Source organism: Orbicella franksi, chromosome 13 (genome assembly GCF_964199315.1).
Source record: "Orbicella franksi chromosome 13, jaOrbFran1.1, whole genome shotgun sequence".
NCBI classification, from domain to species: Eukaryota; Metazoa; Cnidaria; class Anthozoa; order Scleractinia; family Merulinidae; genus Orbicella; species Orbicella franksi.
The window spans coordinates 22,701,964-22,714,892 of NC_138157.1; the positions used below are offsets into that span (position 1 = coordinate 22,701,964).

Genomic DNA, 12,929 nt, shown 5'->3' on the forward strand with positions numbered 1-12,929 from the left:
CAGATGTTAATTTTATTACTTAACAAGCAAGCTCAGTTTGTCTGTTATTAATTTATTCTAGATTCTCTCTGACACATGTTGGGGTTTGTCGTATTTGACGGATGGAACAAATGATAGAATACAAGTAAGAATTTTCCTTTTTAATATCACAACTGTCTTTCAGCTTCCTTGCTGTAATAAAAATCAATCATTATTGACTATACAGTGTACACACTCAGATTAATTGCATGAGAAGTGTTATAATTATGTAAATGGTTATAGAAAATATCAAGGAAACTAACAGTTAATTGGAGCTGAGGGTATTCAAGCTTAATTAAATTAACCAGTACCAGACTGGTGCTAGTACATATATAGGAAAGATCCAGCTGTGAAGTCAGATCTTTGACCTTAAAGCCATCTGAGTCTGGTTCTGTATGAACAATTAAAGCATTTCTGTCTGACATGGCTGGCCAGTTATCTCAGAAATATAACAGGTGGTTCACAACTAAAGAATGGTGCATTATGCACTTCTAATATCAAATAAACTTACTTTTTATTTAGTTATAGGGGGTAGACTGATCAAAACATAGCAATTATAATTATTATAATTAATGGTAAGAGTGCTCAGAGGAAGTGCTGACATTGATTTCATACTATTGTACTGCTTACCTGAAAATAATTATTACCCCCACAAGGTTTTGGCCCAGATGGCCAAAACCCGAGGAGGCACCCTAGAGGTCCCTGCATAAAGGGAGGAAAATTTCGCTGTAGCAGAAAAAATCTCAATTTTTTGAGAACACGACTCTCAAAGGATTGCCGAAAGTTTTCTGGGGGTCGAATAAACACACCGCGATCAAGTAAACTCTCTTCAAGATGGCGGAGATTCTGATATAGAACAAATTGAAAACGATTTCAAAGATCCTGTAGTTGGATTTTGGGATAAAAACAACTCAGAAGGTATTGTTAGTTATTCTGAAGTACCGGTAAATCTCGATATTTGAGGCAAGTGTTGCTTCACTCGTGTTCAATTGTGACTAAAATACTTCCGATCGCCAGTTCTACCTTTGGCATGTCGTTTATTCAGATTGCTCATTTGTGTTGAGTAACCTTTCATGGTGCAGAGCTCAAATTGTCACGGCTGAGTGACTTGGCAGGAATCCAAAGGTGAATGTAAACGTTTTGCAGCGTTTTCGATGAGGACAAAAAATTTGACTCTAATTTGCATATATAGATTAGAGGTGACAGTAATGCGATACTTCTGTTAATAACCTGAGTATCAGGCCTTAGCAAGAGGGTAGGGGAAGGAGGGGAATTGCAGAGAAAGGTCTTTTCTTTGCCGGGTGCTTCCTCCTCCTACTTGTCCCAGGAAAAAATCGTGACAGCAAGTTCCAGATGATTTCTCAACTGCTGTCCTACTTTCGAGATACGTTTGCTCTTATAACAAGAAAAATGGTTTGTTTCATCATCAAATTCAAACAGCAGAGTGGTTTGACATAATGTTTTGTTTCTCTAGAATTTTTAACCATTTTTTCTTAAGTTCTACTGAGTAAAATTTTTGTAACAGAAATATTAGTTTCCATGAAGGAAACTTTTTTTCAGAAAGTACTTTTTGTGATCTTTCAAACAAAAACTCACGGCTGTCTGGAATGGAATGAAAAATAGAAAGTGTTGCTTTAGTTTACTTAGTTGAATGTTTCGATAATAACCATGATAAGATGCCTAAGTTACAGGAACATTATGAGTGATAAAGTTTGCAAAAAAAAGATATAGAAGTTTTAGCTCATGCAATAAAGTTCAATTGTCTTCAATCTGTAGAAATAAAAGAAAGTGGGGGTGGCGTTTGTGATAACCATTACTAGTTAATAATTATTCTTGCCTTGAATGTTCACACATAACATCTGCTCAATAAACAAAAGTGCTAACTGCTGTGCAGTTTCTGTAAGCACTGTTATCATAGTTATAAATTCTTGAAACCTCTTTCTCCAGAATTCTGAGCCTAATTCATGTGTGGCTTATGATTAATTTTGTACATATACAATATTGTTTTCTAAAAGGAGACTGATTACTTTTCATGCTGCAGCTTGTTATTGACTCGGGAATTCTACCTTTGTTGGTCAATTTATTAGGCCACCATGAAGTTAATGTTGTGGTAAGTGTGTTTAGATGCATTCACATACAAACTCCTCCTTTGTAACCACCTCTTGTAAATGACCTACCAAAGTTTTCTGTCGGATTGAGTCAGTTCCATTTTAGATCAGTATTTGCCTGCACAAGTTTCTGTGACCAAATCTAGAAGAGAAAATTCAAAATTTTCTTTAGTTTTAAACCTGATAAGCAGCATTTCACCTGATCCACCCTCTGATATGAAGATTTTAGTGGCAAGTTCTTAAATTTGAACATTTTGTTTTTACATTTCACATTTTTCACTCCCAGTGTGCAGAACTCACTTATTGGTTTATGATCTAATACTGCTAATATTGCAAATGGAAATTGGGCTAGATGCAGGAATCTCTTTGAATTAAATGATAAAGCGCTGCTGGGTTTACTGATGCATTTATACATGATTAAGCCCCTGCAATGACTGCCAGCTATAACTCAAAACTTAATTAAGGTGTGTTTCTTTGGATTGATCAAGATCAGTGATCCAAGATTACTTGGATCATGGTGCATCAAAGGAACCAAGAATCTTCTTGGGGCATTAGGATTCATGGGTTCGTTTGATGCAATGTTGTGATTGAGTGCTCTTGGATCATTGGTTCTGCTGCAGATCGTCCCACAGAAACTCACCCTTTCATTGTCTAGTTTCTTTGACTGCATGGTGAACTTTATGATGCTGGGATAATTGACAACTACTAATTGTTGACTGTGTTGTTCTTTACAGACACCCTCTCTACGAGCAGTTGGTAATGTTGTTACAGGCACAGATGAACAGACTCAGGCAAGCTCGGACATATATTTCATGCTAGCCTGCGTAGCAAGCATTCCGCTACAAATTAGAGCTTTTCCGCATTCTAGGCCGCATATAAATTGAAATAGGAGCAAAAATTCGACAAAGAAGGGGATGGTCGGATGAAAGAGGGAATGCTTGCCCACAAACCCCTCCATTTTTAAAAGTGCCCATTGGTTTTCGTGGTTGAGTTCATTTATTGATTGACAACTTTGTCACTGACCTAAAATCATAATAGTGCTACTTGCATCTACATACTGCACTAGTTTGGAGGGCATTAAGTCAAATGTTCGGCTTAAGACCAGCTTTTCCTGACAGTGGTTTAACTCTAACCGTTCATTAGCTTGATGATCATTTTATTCTCTTGCTGCTAAAAAGATATTTCACCTTTGAATTATAGAGCCGCCCGAAAATTTGACGCCTTTGTTTGAAAATTGTCAGTGCGAGGAAATCCCGGTGGGTAAATTCGCTTTTGCCTGGAAAACAACAACCAGTCGCCAGGTTCTAGAATTTGGTCTCATCTTATCCAGACACAAAAAACGACACAGAAAAGCTAAGCAAGGTTGCCAAATGAGACTATCAAAGATTGGTTCTCCTTCCCTGGTTCCTGTTTGATCTTCGCGTACGATCAATAATTACAAAAGCAGCTGAAATTAAAAGCTTTCACTGAATCCAGCAGGTAATAGAGCCATCAAGTATTTACCCTCTAAAAGGTGGTGTCTTCTGAGTAACATCAATGTACTATCCACGTCAAGTTTAAAAAATCTTCGCTGAGGCAAGCACAATTTCGCAAACCCTCCTCCATGACATTGTGCAAGTCACACTCGAGTTATTCCTGGACTCATTCAAGTGAACTTGATACAGTTGTTCAAGATGACCACGCTGCACCAATCAGGAGCCCCGTTCGTGGGCGAACGGGTTTTTGAAAATCGAGGGGTTTGCAGGCAAATGTTCCCTCTCTCACCCCACCTCCCCCTGCCTCGTTGAGTTTTTGCTCTTGCTCCAATTTACGCATGGCCAGAATGCAGGCTGTTCGTATGAGAACGCTTGCTACCCAGGCTAATTTCATGTAGACTACTCAATAATTATTGTTTCCAGCAAAATTTTAACTAGGTATTGCACTTTACGGAAAGATAAGAAATAGGTCAGCCTTATGTACTGTAAAGCTTATTTATGGAACATACAATAAAAGCTATTTTCTCTATAAGAACTTTGTGAAAATTTTTTTTGGTCCATTCAAAACAAGTTCTCATCAAGTTATTTCCAGCGGAGTAAATAAAAGATGAACACTTATGAAAGTATTTCAACTTATAATAGTAAGGTATGCTCTTCAGGGGACACCAACAGTTTGGCAACCAAGGGAACCTGGATAGAGGTTGTTGTCATTGCAACCAAATGACAATGTTCCAATTGAAGAAACAACTTAAGATACAAGCCCATTTCCTGCAGGGGTTCACAATTGAATTTGTATCTGGTTGGTTTTTAAACATGTGAATCCAAACATTGTCTTTATCTATAGAGAGCTCAAGTTCTCAATAGTCGATCACCATTAAATTACTTAACACCACATATTTCAGAGAGTCATGAAGCACTCACAGCTCAGAAATAAATCATTTTTACCTCAGTTTGTATCACTGAGTTTGGGCCACCTGTGGTATGTGTTTAAATTTTCTGAATAAATGTTACATATATTTTTGTATACTGTTACAGTTGGTGATACAACACAATGCATTGTTCCACTTCAAGAACCTGTTGACACATAGTAAAGCCAGTATTGTCAAGGTCAGGTTTTACTCTACATAATGTTGAAGTATGATTTGAAATGGGAAAACACTTCTGTGCTATATGGGCAGGTTGTATATGTAGTCAAGTAAATGAGCTCAGAATTTCCCAACTGCCGCAGATTGTGTACCTGGCTTCAGATTTAATCCACTTTCTTATTGTGATAATTTCTTTTTCAGTGTTTACGTTAAGCTTTGGGTATTTGATTTTCTTTCTAAACCTCTTACAATCTCTGTCTTAAACAATGTATATTCCACTTCAATCCTTCCTTTATTTATAATTTAATAGGAGGCAACGTGGGCAATATCAAATATTACAGCTGGTCCTAAGGAACAAATTCAGGTAACTATCAACCAAGAAACCTGAAAGCAGGATTCTAATTGACAACTATTCCATGATGAAGAGATGAGGTGACAAATAACTAATGAGATGTTTAGCTCCATGACTGTGTACCGAGTATTATTATGTGACAAATAGGCTTACGGAGAACCAATCACAATCAAGAATTTTGTTATAGATATTATGATGAAGATGATGATGACTGTTATTATGGTGATTTCAGATAATAGTAATTGGTTTTTGTGTTGTTATTTTTCAGGCCGTTATTAATGCTGGCTTGGTGCCCTTGATTATAGAGGTTTTAAAGGTTTGTGGTCTGTATAAAAATGTACTAACTTCTAAAAAGGAACAGCTTGCTATTTTTACATTCCTCCTCTTTGTGACTTCAAATTGCCAGAACTAAGGGTGTAAGTATTTAGTGTTGTTATAGAGTGATATAACCTATAACAAGTGATACACCAAAATAATTTTTTTATAAAGTATGAAGATATCATTAGTAAAAGGTAATTATTCTTAAGGTCATTCCCCAGTATGGCATTGTGCATCCCTACTGCACATAATTTCATGCCTGATTAGCGTATGCGCACTAAAAAATAGCAGCTTTTTCTTTACAGCTGAACCTCGCCATTGTGGTAAATCGTCATTTTCTTGAAAATGAGTACGGTGACCTACCATTTTTTCTGTTGTTTTGAATTGAGTAATAAATTTCTCTATGTAAAATAAATATGGACCAATTCTCAGTGTAGAACAAGAAACAATTGTCGGAAACGTGAATTTAGCAAGCAATTGTGAATATAATCATGGGGCTATTAGAAGGATTTATTGGGTATATAAACAACGTGCGGTAGCTCCTAAACGAATTATAAGACCTTTCAGAATATATTAAAACAAGATTGGAAGCTTCTAAGGAGGCTTAAAACCATGCAGTGAAATTTAAGTAAATGTCCTCAAATCAATGAATAAAATCAACACCCAACTCTTAAATTTTTGTTCTACTTCCTGTGGGAAAAGTCAACAAAAACAGGTGTTCAGTATTTGTTTGACTTGTAACAAGACATTCAATCAATTAGCTCTATATTATTTACTCACCGTCAAATTTAAGCAAACATAGTTTACATTATGTTCAGATGTGAGAAAGTTTTGCATCTTACAGAAACTTTGTTGTTTACTGCTCTTGTTGTTTATTTGTATTTTCCATGAAGTTGTAATTCATGTTTTGTCCAGAGATAGCCAAGTACAATGTATAATACATGCCACTGAAAGACAGTGGATGCCATATGGGTGTGCCACAGAGTGTCAAAACAATTTGTGGTTGGTTGTGTCATGGGATTTATTATGAAAACAGAAGTTACCAAGCAAAATATACAAAATATCCTCTAGACATTTTCCAAGTTCAATATTTGACCCAACAATCTAGGGAAATTCATTAATATTTAACATCATTTTCCCTGAGATGTTGTTAGCAAGAGTTTTAAAAATTCCAGCTTTAATTAAAAAATAGATGAACAGATTTTGTATTAAGGCTGAGACCTTAACAAGTTGGGTAGCAGTTAGCTTCTTTGTTGATCTGCAGAGTTGTATCATAGAGTATACTTTCAGTGATCCTTTTGAAATAATCCTAGGGAAGCAATTCAGCTCGAGATTTTAGAAGTCAGAAGGAAGCTGTATGGGCCATCACAAACTTCACATCAGCCAGCACACCAGATCAGGTACATGATAGTGAAATATATCAGAAAAAGAGTTGGTCAGGAATAGTTCCATAATTATTTAATTTTCACCTTTATCTTGAAACACAGTAGAAGCAAAATGTTCCTTGTTTTTATCGGGTCTATAATCTTGGTTGTCATGGTGATGAAAATAACAGCTCACAGAAATAAGTTTATAACAAATGCTGTAGTATTTTGCAGATGTCTTAAATAACCCAGGATGAGAGATGTCCCCTGCATTGATACCTCATCAATTTATTTTGACAGTCCATTGTTTAATTTGTTGTGTGCACTAAGAAAAGTAATACAATTATGGGTAATGAAGAACCATTTGTAGTGTTTTTGTGACTGTAGATTAATACATGCAATAATTTCCACCACTGTTTGGATTTTTCAGATTAACTTCCTTGTTCAGAATGGAGTTATAGAGCCAATGTGCAGTCTCTTGGAAGTCAAGGATACCAAGGTATTTAGCCCTAGCCAAACAGACTCTCAAGCAGTCACAAGTAACCGCAAGTTAAACTTGGGTAGAGACTTACATTGGGAATCGGAATCATGAACTTCCTTGCAAGTACATGCATGTCAAAAAAATTTCATGACTGCATATCCTATATTTCATTGGCTAATAGGTTGCTATAACAACAAATGGACGTCACTCAGAAACATTGACTTGGGCTGGGTGGCCAAACAGTGTCGACTTGCGAGCAAATTTGACCTTGACTAAAGTGAGCGCATACCCTGGGTGCCAGAGGTTTTTCTTCCGCGGTTTCCAGTGTCAGTGATGTCTCTCTTGTGACCCAGGCGAAAAACCTCTGGTGCAGAGTGCGATTTCTTTGATAGTGCTAAGCCAATGAAAAGCCAGTTTAAATCTGTCTAGTCCAGAATCTGGACTAGAAAGCTGATTGGCTCCTAATGACTTCCAAGGGTTTTCTAATCTAACAGACATGGTGATTGGTTTCTAAGAATAGAGAATGTGAGCCTGTGAAATGTCACGAATAATGTGCTTGTCGGTTGGTGACGTGATGATCTTGGATGGGGGATTTTGAGGTTGATTTTTGTTTATGCACTGTAAGGTTTGTGAAAGATCAAGATCTGGTCAAAGCCATAACAAAGGTTCATCAAAACGTTTGATGGTGTTGACAGCTTTTAAAGTGCCAAACAAAGGGATTGAATTGTGAATGTATTTGCAGCAAGGATGTTTTGGCGGTTTTGCCAAGGGGATTTGGGAAATCGTTGTTAGTTCAATTAATTCCTTGACTCTGTGTTCAACTACACAATGTTCCCAATGCTGGTGCGCTTTTCATGGGCTTGAAATGATTCCGGGTCTTTCAAGAAACAGGCCCAGATCTGTCATGTCAAGTGAATTTGCCATGTCTTCATGTGCCAGGCCATGTGATTACAGTGGGAGATGTTCGCTGTGATTGGTTTGACGCCTGAATGAAATTGCCCAGGACCCACCCCTAATTCTCTGGGGTTTTTTGGAATATTTAAGAGCGAGCAAAAGCACAAAAATAAACCATACGTGTAGTAACCACAAACACAAGACTAGGTTTCAAGACATCGTTTATTTAAAGTTGAATAAATGAAGGGCCAAAATATTAAAGAATATTAACAAAAAGAACTCAACCTGATGTGTAAAACTGATGAGAAAACAAGAAATTATTATTTCTTTATTGCACGACAAAATGTCCCACAGAAGCTGAGAAAATTGACTGTGCAAAAATGAGTTAATTATTGACTTCGGAGTACAAAAACGAAACCAAAATACAACAGAATTTCATTCTTGTATGATAACGGCTATCATTTGAGAAAACAACGAAATATAAAAGCAAAGAACTCTGTAAAAATCAATCTGCAAACAAGAAATCAAGTAATCTCTTTGCCCGCATGATGAAATATTAAGCCTGGTTCACATTTGTGGGATAAGCGTAACACTAGTGAAATAGGGTGAACCAGGCTTCACAGCACTGCGAAAGAAAGATGAAAGTTGTAAACTTAAATAAAAAAGACGACAAAAACAAGCCAATTATTTTCAGATTGGCCGTATTTCAACTGTGTTAAAATTGATGCCCATTTAGTTCTTTTCTTGGCATTTCTGTAGTAGCTGAATAAGACTCCAAAAAATATTTGAGCAAAGCGAATAAACTAAATAAACAAACCGCCTGGAGATTGCTGTAAATTAAATATGCAGAAATTCAGCGTGCAAAATACTGTTCAATTTTAAAACCTAAAATTCCCAAATACAGGGAACCAAAATTTAATGAAAGAAGTGCGAAAGTTCAATAACAATAAATTTTCATTCAAGCTGAGGCGAAGAAATCTATTTAAAAGAAATAAAATGTTCAAAATTTCATAGACGTGCTTTGCTGTATGATCACATGTTCAAATTATTCTTCACACTAAAGCGAAAGCTTGGGTTTTTGCTGACCACTTTTGCAGTCATTTTAAGGCCCGTGGCTTTACCAATTGTTCCAAAATTTGAATTCAACTTCCAAGTAATAAAATGTACGTTACCACTTTTGTTTCTAAAGTCCAAAAAGCCAGGGAGAAAAACTTCTTCACCAGAAAGGTTTGAAGACTTTGTACCCCTTGATCTTCCATTCTGAGGCCACCTAAACATTGATTTGTATTTTTCCTTTCAATTTTAAAACCCAAAGCAGTAATTTCTCCGTTTTAGGATTGAAAACAAGACCTTGGAAGTTTTTAGATTTGACCTGGAGCGCACCATGATTACCTGCACTTTTCCAGAGCACGATTTTAAGAGGAAAAACTCTCTCTCTAGGACCTCTAAAGTCCTCTAAAAATATGCTCAGAAAGTCCATTCTCATTGGTTTATTTGTCCTCAAGAACAACAGAACAATTAGTTTGTGAACGCAGATGTATTTCCGGCTGTCACTTGTCTCCGCCGAAAATAATGTCTGTGAACCCGAGCCAGGGAACGATTTCTGTGACGTAAGAATTTTAAGCCAATCACAGTTAAGCTCAAGTAGCCCCAGAACTACTGCGTTAGCTATTCGCTGCGAGGAGCACTCGAGTTTCATTCTATCATGGAATCTGATTGGCCAAGGAGAAACAAAAGTTATTACGTCACAGAAATCGTTTCCTGGCTCAAGTTTGCAGACGTTATTTTTAGCGGAGACAAGCGACAGCCGGAAATATGTCCACGTTCGCAGGCTACAGAACAATAGGAGAGCCAAAAAGTCTTCAGGGAGGGTAGGAAAGGCAATTGTCCCCACGAGCTTTTATTTTGGGCTGTTACAGGCAGCACAGGGAATTGGAGGGGTTTTTCGCTCAGGTGGTTACAGGTGGCACAGGCGTCAATGGGTTAAATGTAATCTGATAAAATTGATCAAAGTTCAACAAGAACAGTGAATAAAACCGCTCTGTACCAGAGGTTTTTATCGCAGCTTTGCCCCTTGTGCTGGTGCCTTCACTGCCGAAACGAAGCAATGTATTTCCGTCTGCCACGCACAAGAAAAAACCTCTGGTACCTAGGGTAGTGAGCGCAAGTCATTGCAAGTCAATGCAAGTGCACACAAGCCCTGGCCAAAGGAGTTGCAAGTAGACCCAGTCTGTTGCCAGTCCTTTTGGCCAGGGCTTTAAATGTGGTAAAAGATGTGATAATTTCTGTCTAAGTCAATGTGGGTATGTCTGCACCAAACTGGCAGATGTCCAAGAAAAGGATTGTAAAACTGACGTATAAACCAAGAATTAGTTCACAATGTGAATCAATCCAGATAGGTTTATCATTACTTACTAACAACGCTTCCCTGCTATGTGATCTCTTGAGCTGGATTTCAATTAGATCATGGCATACCATTATATTACACCACAATGCTTCCATGTGATCAAAGTAGTGGTATTTTTCCTCATAGACAATCCTTGTTCTGTTGGATGGCTTCAAGAACATACTTTCAGTAAGTGTTGAGTATTCAGTCTGATTCAAACCCCAGGGGGGGGGGGTACTTTGGGAATTTCTGGGTGGGGATGTGCCACTGGGACCCTGGAACCCTTAGCCTATACCAGAGCTAGTTCAGCTGAATTTTGCCACCCTATACTAGAGTAAACTCCCCAAATCCCCCCATCTATTGACACTATTGAGGCTGATTTGCGTAAATTTAAACTTGCCGATTTGATTTTTTTATATTTTTGAGTGGCAATTCCTGCTTTCCTTAGTCTAGATAAAATCTTCAACCAACTGGTCAGTTTTGTGAAAAATGATACCCTATTCTAGACCCAAACGCTCTGATTTATATACCCTATCCTAGAGTAAACTGCTTGAAAACCATACCCTTCACAGTGGCACATACCTATATAGCCCATATATGGCAGTGCCCCCCTCCTCCGGATTCATATAATGCTGCCTCCACCCTGTGGAGGCAGCGTAGCTGAGTGGTTAGGGCGCTGGACTTGAAATCCGGAGGTCGCAGGTTCAAGTCCCGCTCTGACCACTTAGCTGGAGTTGTTTCTCGGTATGCCCTAGTTCAACTCCTCAGTCATGCTTGTATATAGCCAACTGGTCTGCCTCCTGCCGGTTGGGATTTTTAAGCCTATTATGTTTAGTTGATATATTTGTTTCCTTCATTTGAAGTGGCATGCCTGTGAACTAGCTAGGTGTAGCTAAGCGTATTGACCACTATAAACAACAACATTTGACATTTTTTAAATTTGAGATTTTTTTACAACCATGTAGCTAATTAAGAGCTTTACTCAATTGCACTTGAAAGTACTTTGGAAAATTAAAGGTTGCACCTGATGACACAGTGCATGACTTAAGGTTGCTTCCCTCCTTCAAGGGTTCAAAAAATTGTTCTTTATTTTATTTGACAAAATGTAAGTCGGTCATTTTATCTTAAGTTTACAAAAGAAAAATATTAAAATTCTCAAAAAGCGGCCTAGTTATTTAGAAAAAATGTATTTTCAAATAAAGTTAATAAACCAGGAAGGTGTCATAATCACTTTAATGGACAAAACTGCCAGGGGAGATTTTCGCGGCAAAATGCTTATCTTGGAGCTCGTATTTCATGTTATTTGGTATTGTTGATATCGCACATTTGTTCTTTTGCCTTTGGCTACTTTGCCTGTTTTAGGGTCTTTCTCTTCTATGCAACAGCGAGATAGAAAACTTGTTGCAATGCAATGCTTTTCCCGGGAAATCCTGATCCATTGTCATTGATGCTAGGAGGTCCTGTTGTTCCACTGGTTTGCGCATGGTTTGCGGTTTCATAAGGAAAGATAATCTCCTGGCGTGGCACGAGTTGTTTAGGAACCTTTACGAGCTAAAATCTCACATTTGATTCTGGGAGGAATATATCCACTTTGAGTGAATTCATAGGGTAAGCAGATTTGGCGGATTTTCATGAAATTTTGCCAGAACAAATTTGCTGGGATAACAACAAACAAAAAAGTGTCGGAAAATTTGGATATTTAACATATTTTTCCCATGGCGTCCATTTAGGCAACACGTCTTGCATCTTTTTAGCTATTCCAACTTTAGATGTGGATATCTAGATGAGCAATTGATGCCTTGTGAATAAGACTGTGCAGCCATTTTGCTTGTGTGGCGGCATCTGATAGCTGATAAATTCAGTAGAAGAACCCTTGGTTGTTTCATGGCTTACTGGCTCTTGACACTTCCTAATAGAAAAGCTCGCTTAATTAAATTGTATTTTTATCGTAAACTACATTTATTAAGCTTTCTTCTGATATATAGTTTGTTGGGGTTTTATTGAAACTGGCGCGCAGACAAATTTTTTTTCCGAACAACACCTGCAAAGGTTGGAAGTAACCTTAAGTCAGTGGCTGTCGCCCAGCATGACAGAGCCATGCAGCCTTTGTAACGAAGCAAAGTAATAGGCCCTTTGCACCTAAGCCATCACATGACCTACTTTTCATAAAATTACGGGCTAACGTAATGAATTCCAGAAATTGAAAAAGCCTGTCAAAAATTTCAAAATGGCCAAGTTTGAGGCCCCCATCATTAAAGGTTGAGATTTTATGACAGTCTGAATTTTTGAAAAAAAAAGATTTGTATGGAAAAAGTTGTTGGAGAGCAAGGGCTTGCTCTCCAGCAACATTTTCCATGCAAATCTTCTAAATTTTCCGAAAATTTTAAGTGTTGTATAAACTTACTCTTTAATTCCAGGGGCGTCAAACTTGGCCATTTTGGTATTTTC

The 12,929-nt window shown here is 37.6% G+C and overlaps 1 protein-coding gene across 2 annotated transcripts in view; it reads left to right on the plus strand.

Moving 5' to 3' along the window:
- LOC145465869 (importin subunit alpha-3-like) overlaps positions 1-12,929 on the plus strand; it is a 40,638-nt gene that overhangs the window by 22,647 nt on the left and 5,062 nt on the right. For both annotated transcript variants that reach the window (XM_081449629.1, XM_081449630.1), the window contains 9 exons: positions 62-124; positions 2,060-2,128; positions 2,861-2,917; positions 4,637-4,708; positions 4,997-5,050; positions 5,307-5,354; positions 6,670-6,756; positions 7,151-7,219; positions 10,629-10,670. In XM_081449629.1, coding sequence (XP_081305755.1) covers positions 62-124; positions 2,060-2,128; positions 2,861-2,917; positions 4,637-4,708; positions 4,997-5,050; positions 5,307-5,354; positions 6,670-6,756; positions 7,151-7,219; positions 10,629-10,670 — 561 coding nt within the window. The remainder of the gene's footprint in view (positions 1-61; positions 125-2,059; positions 2,129-2,860; positions 2,918-4,636; positions 4,709-4,996; positions 5,051-5,306; positions 5,355-6,669; positions 6,757-7,150; positions 7,220-10,628; positions 10,671-12,929) is intronic.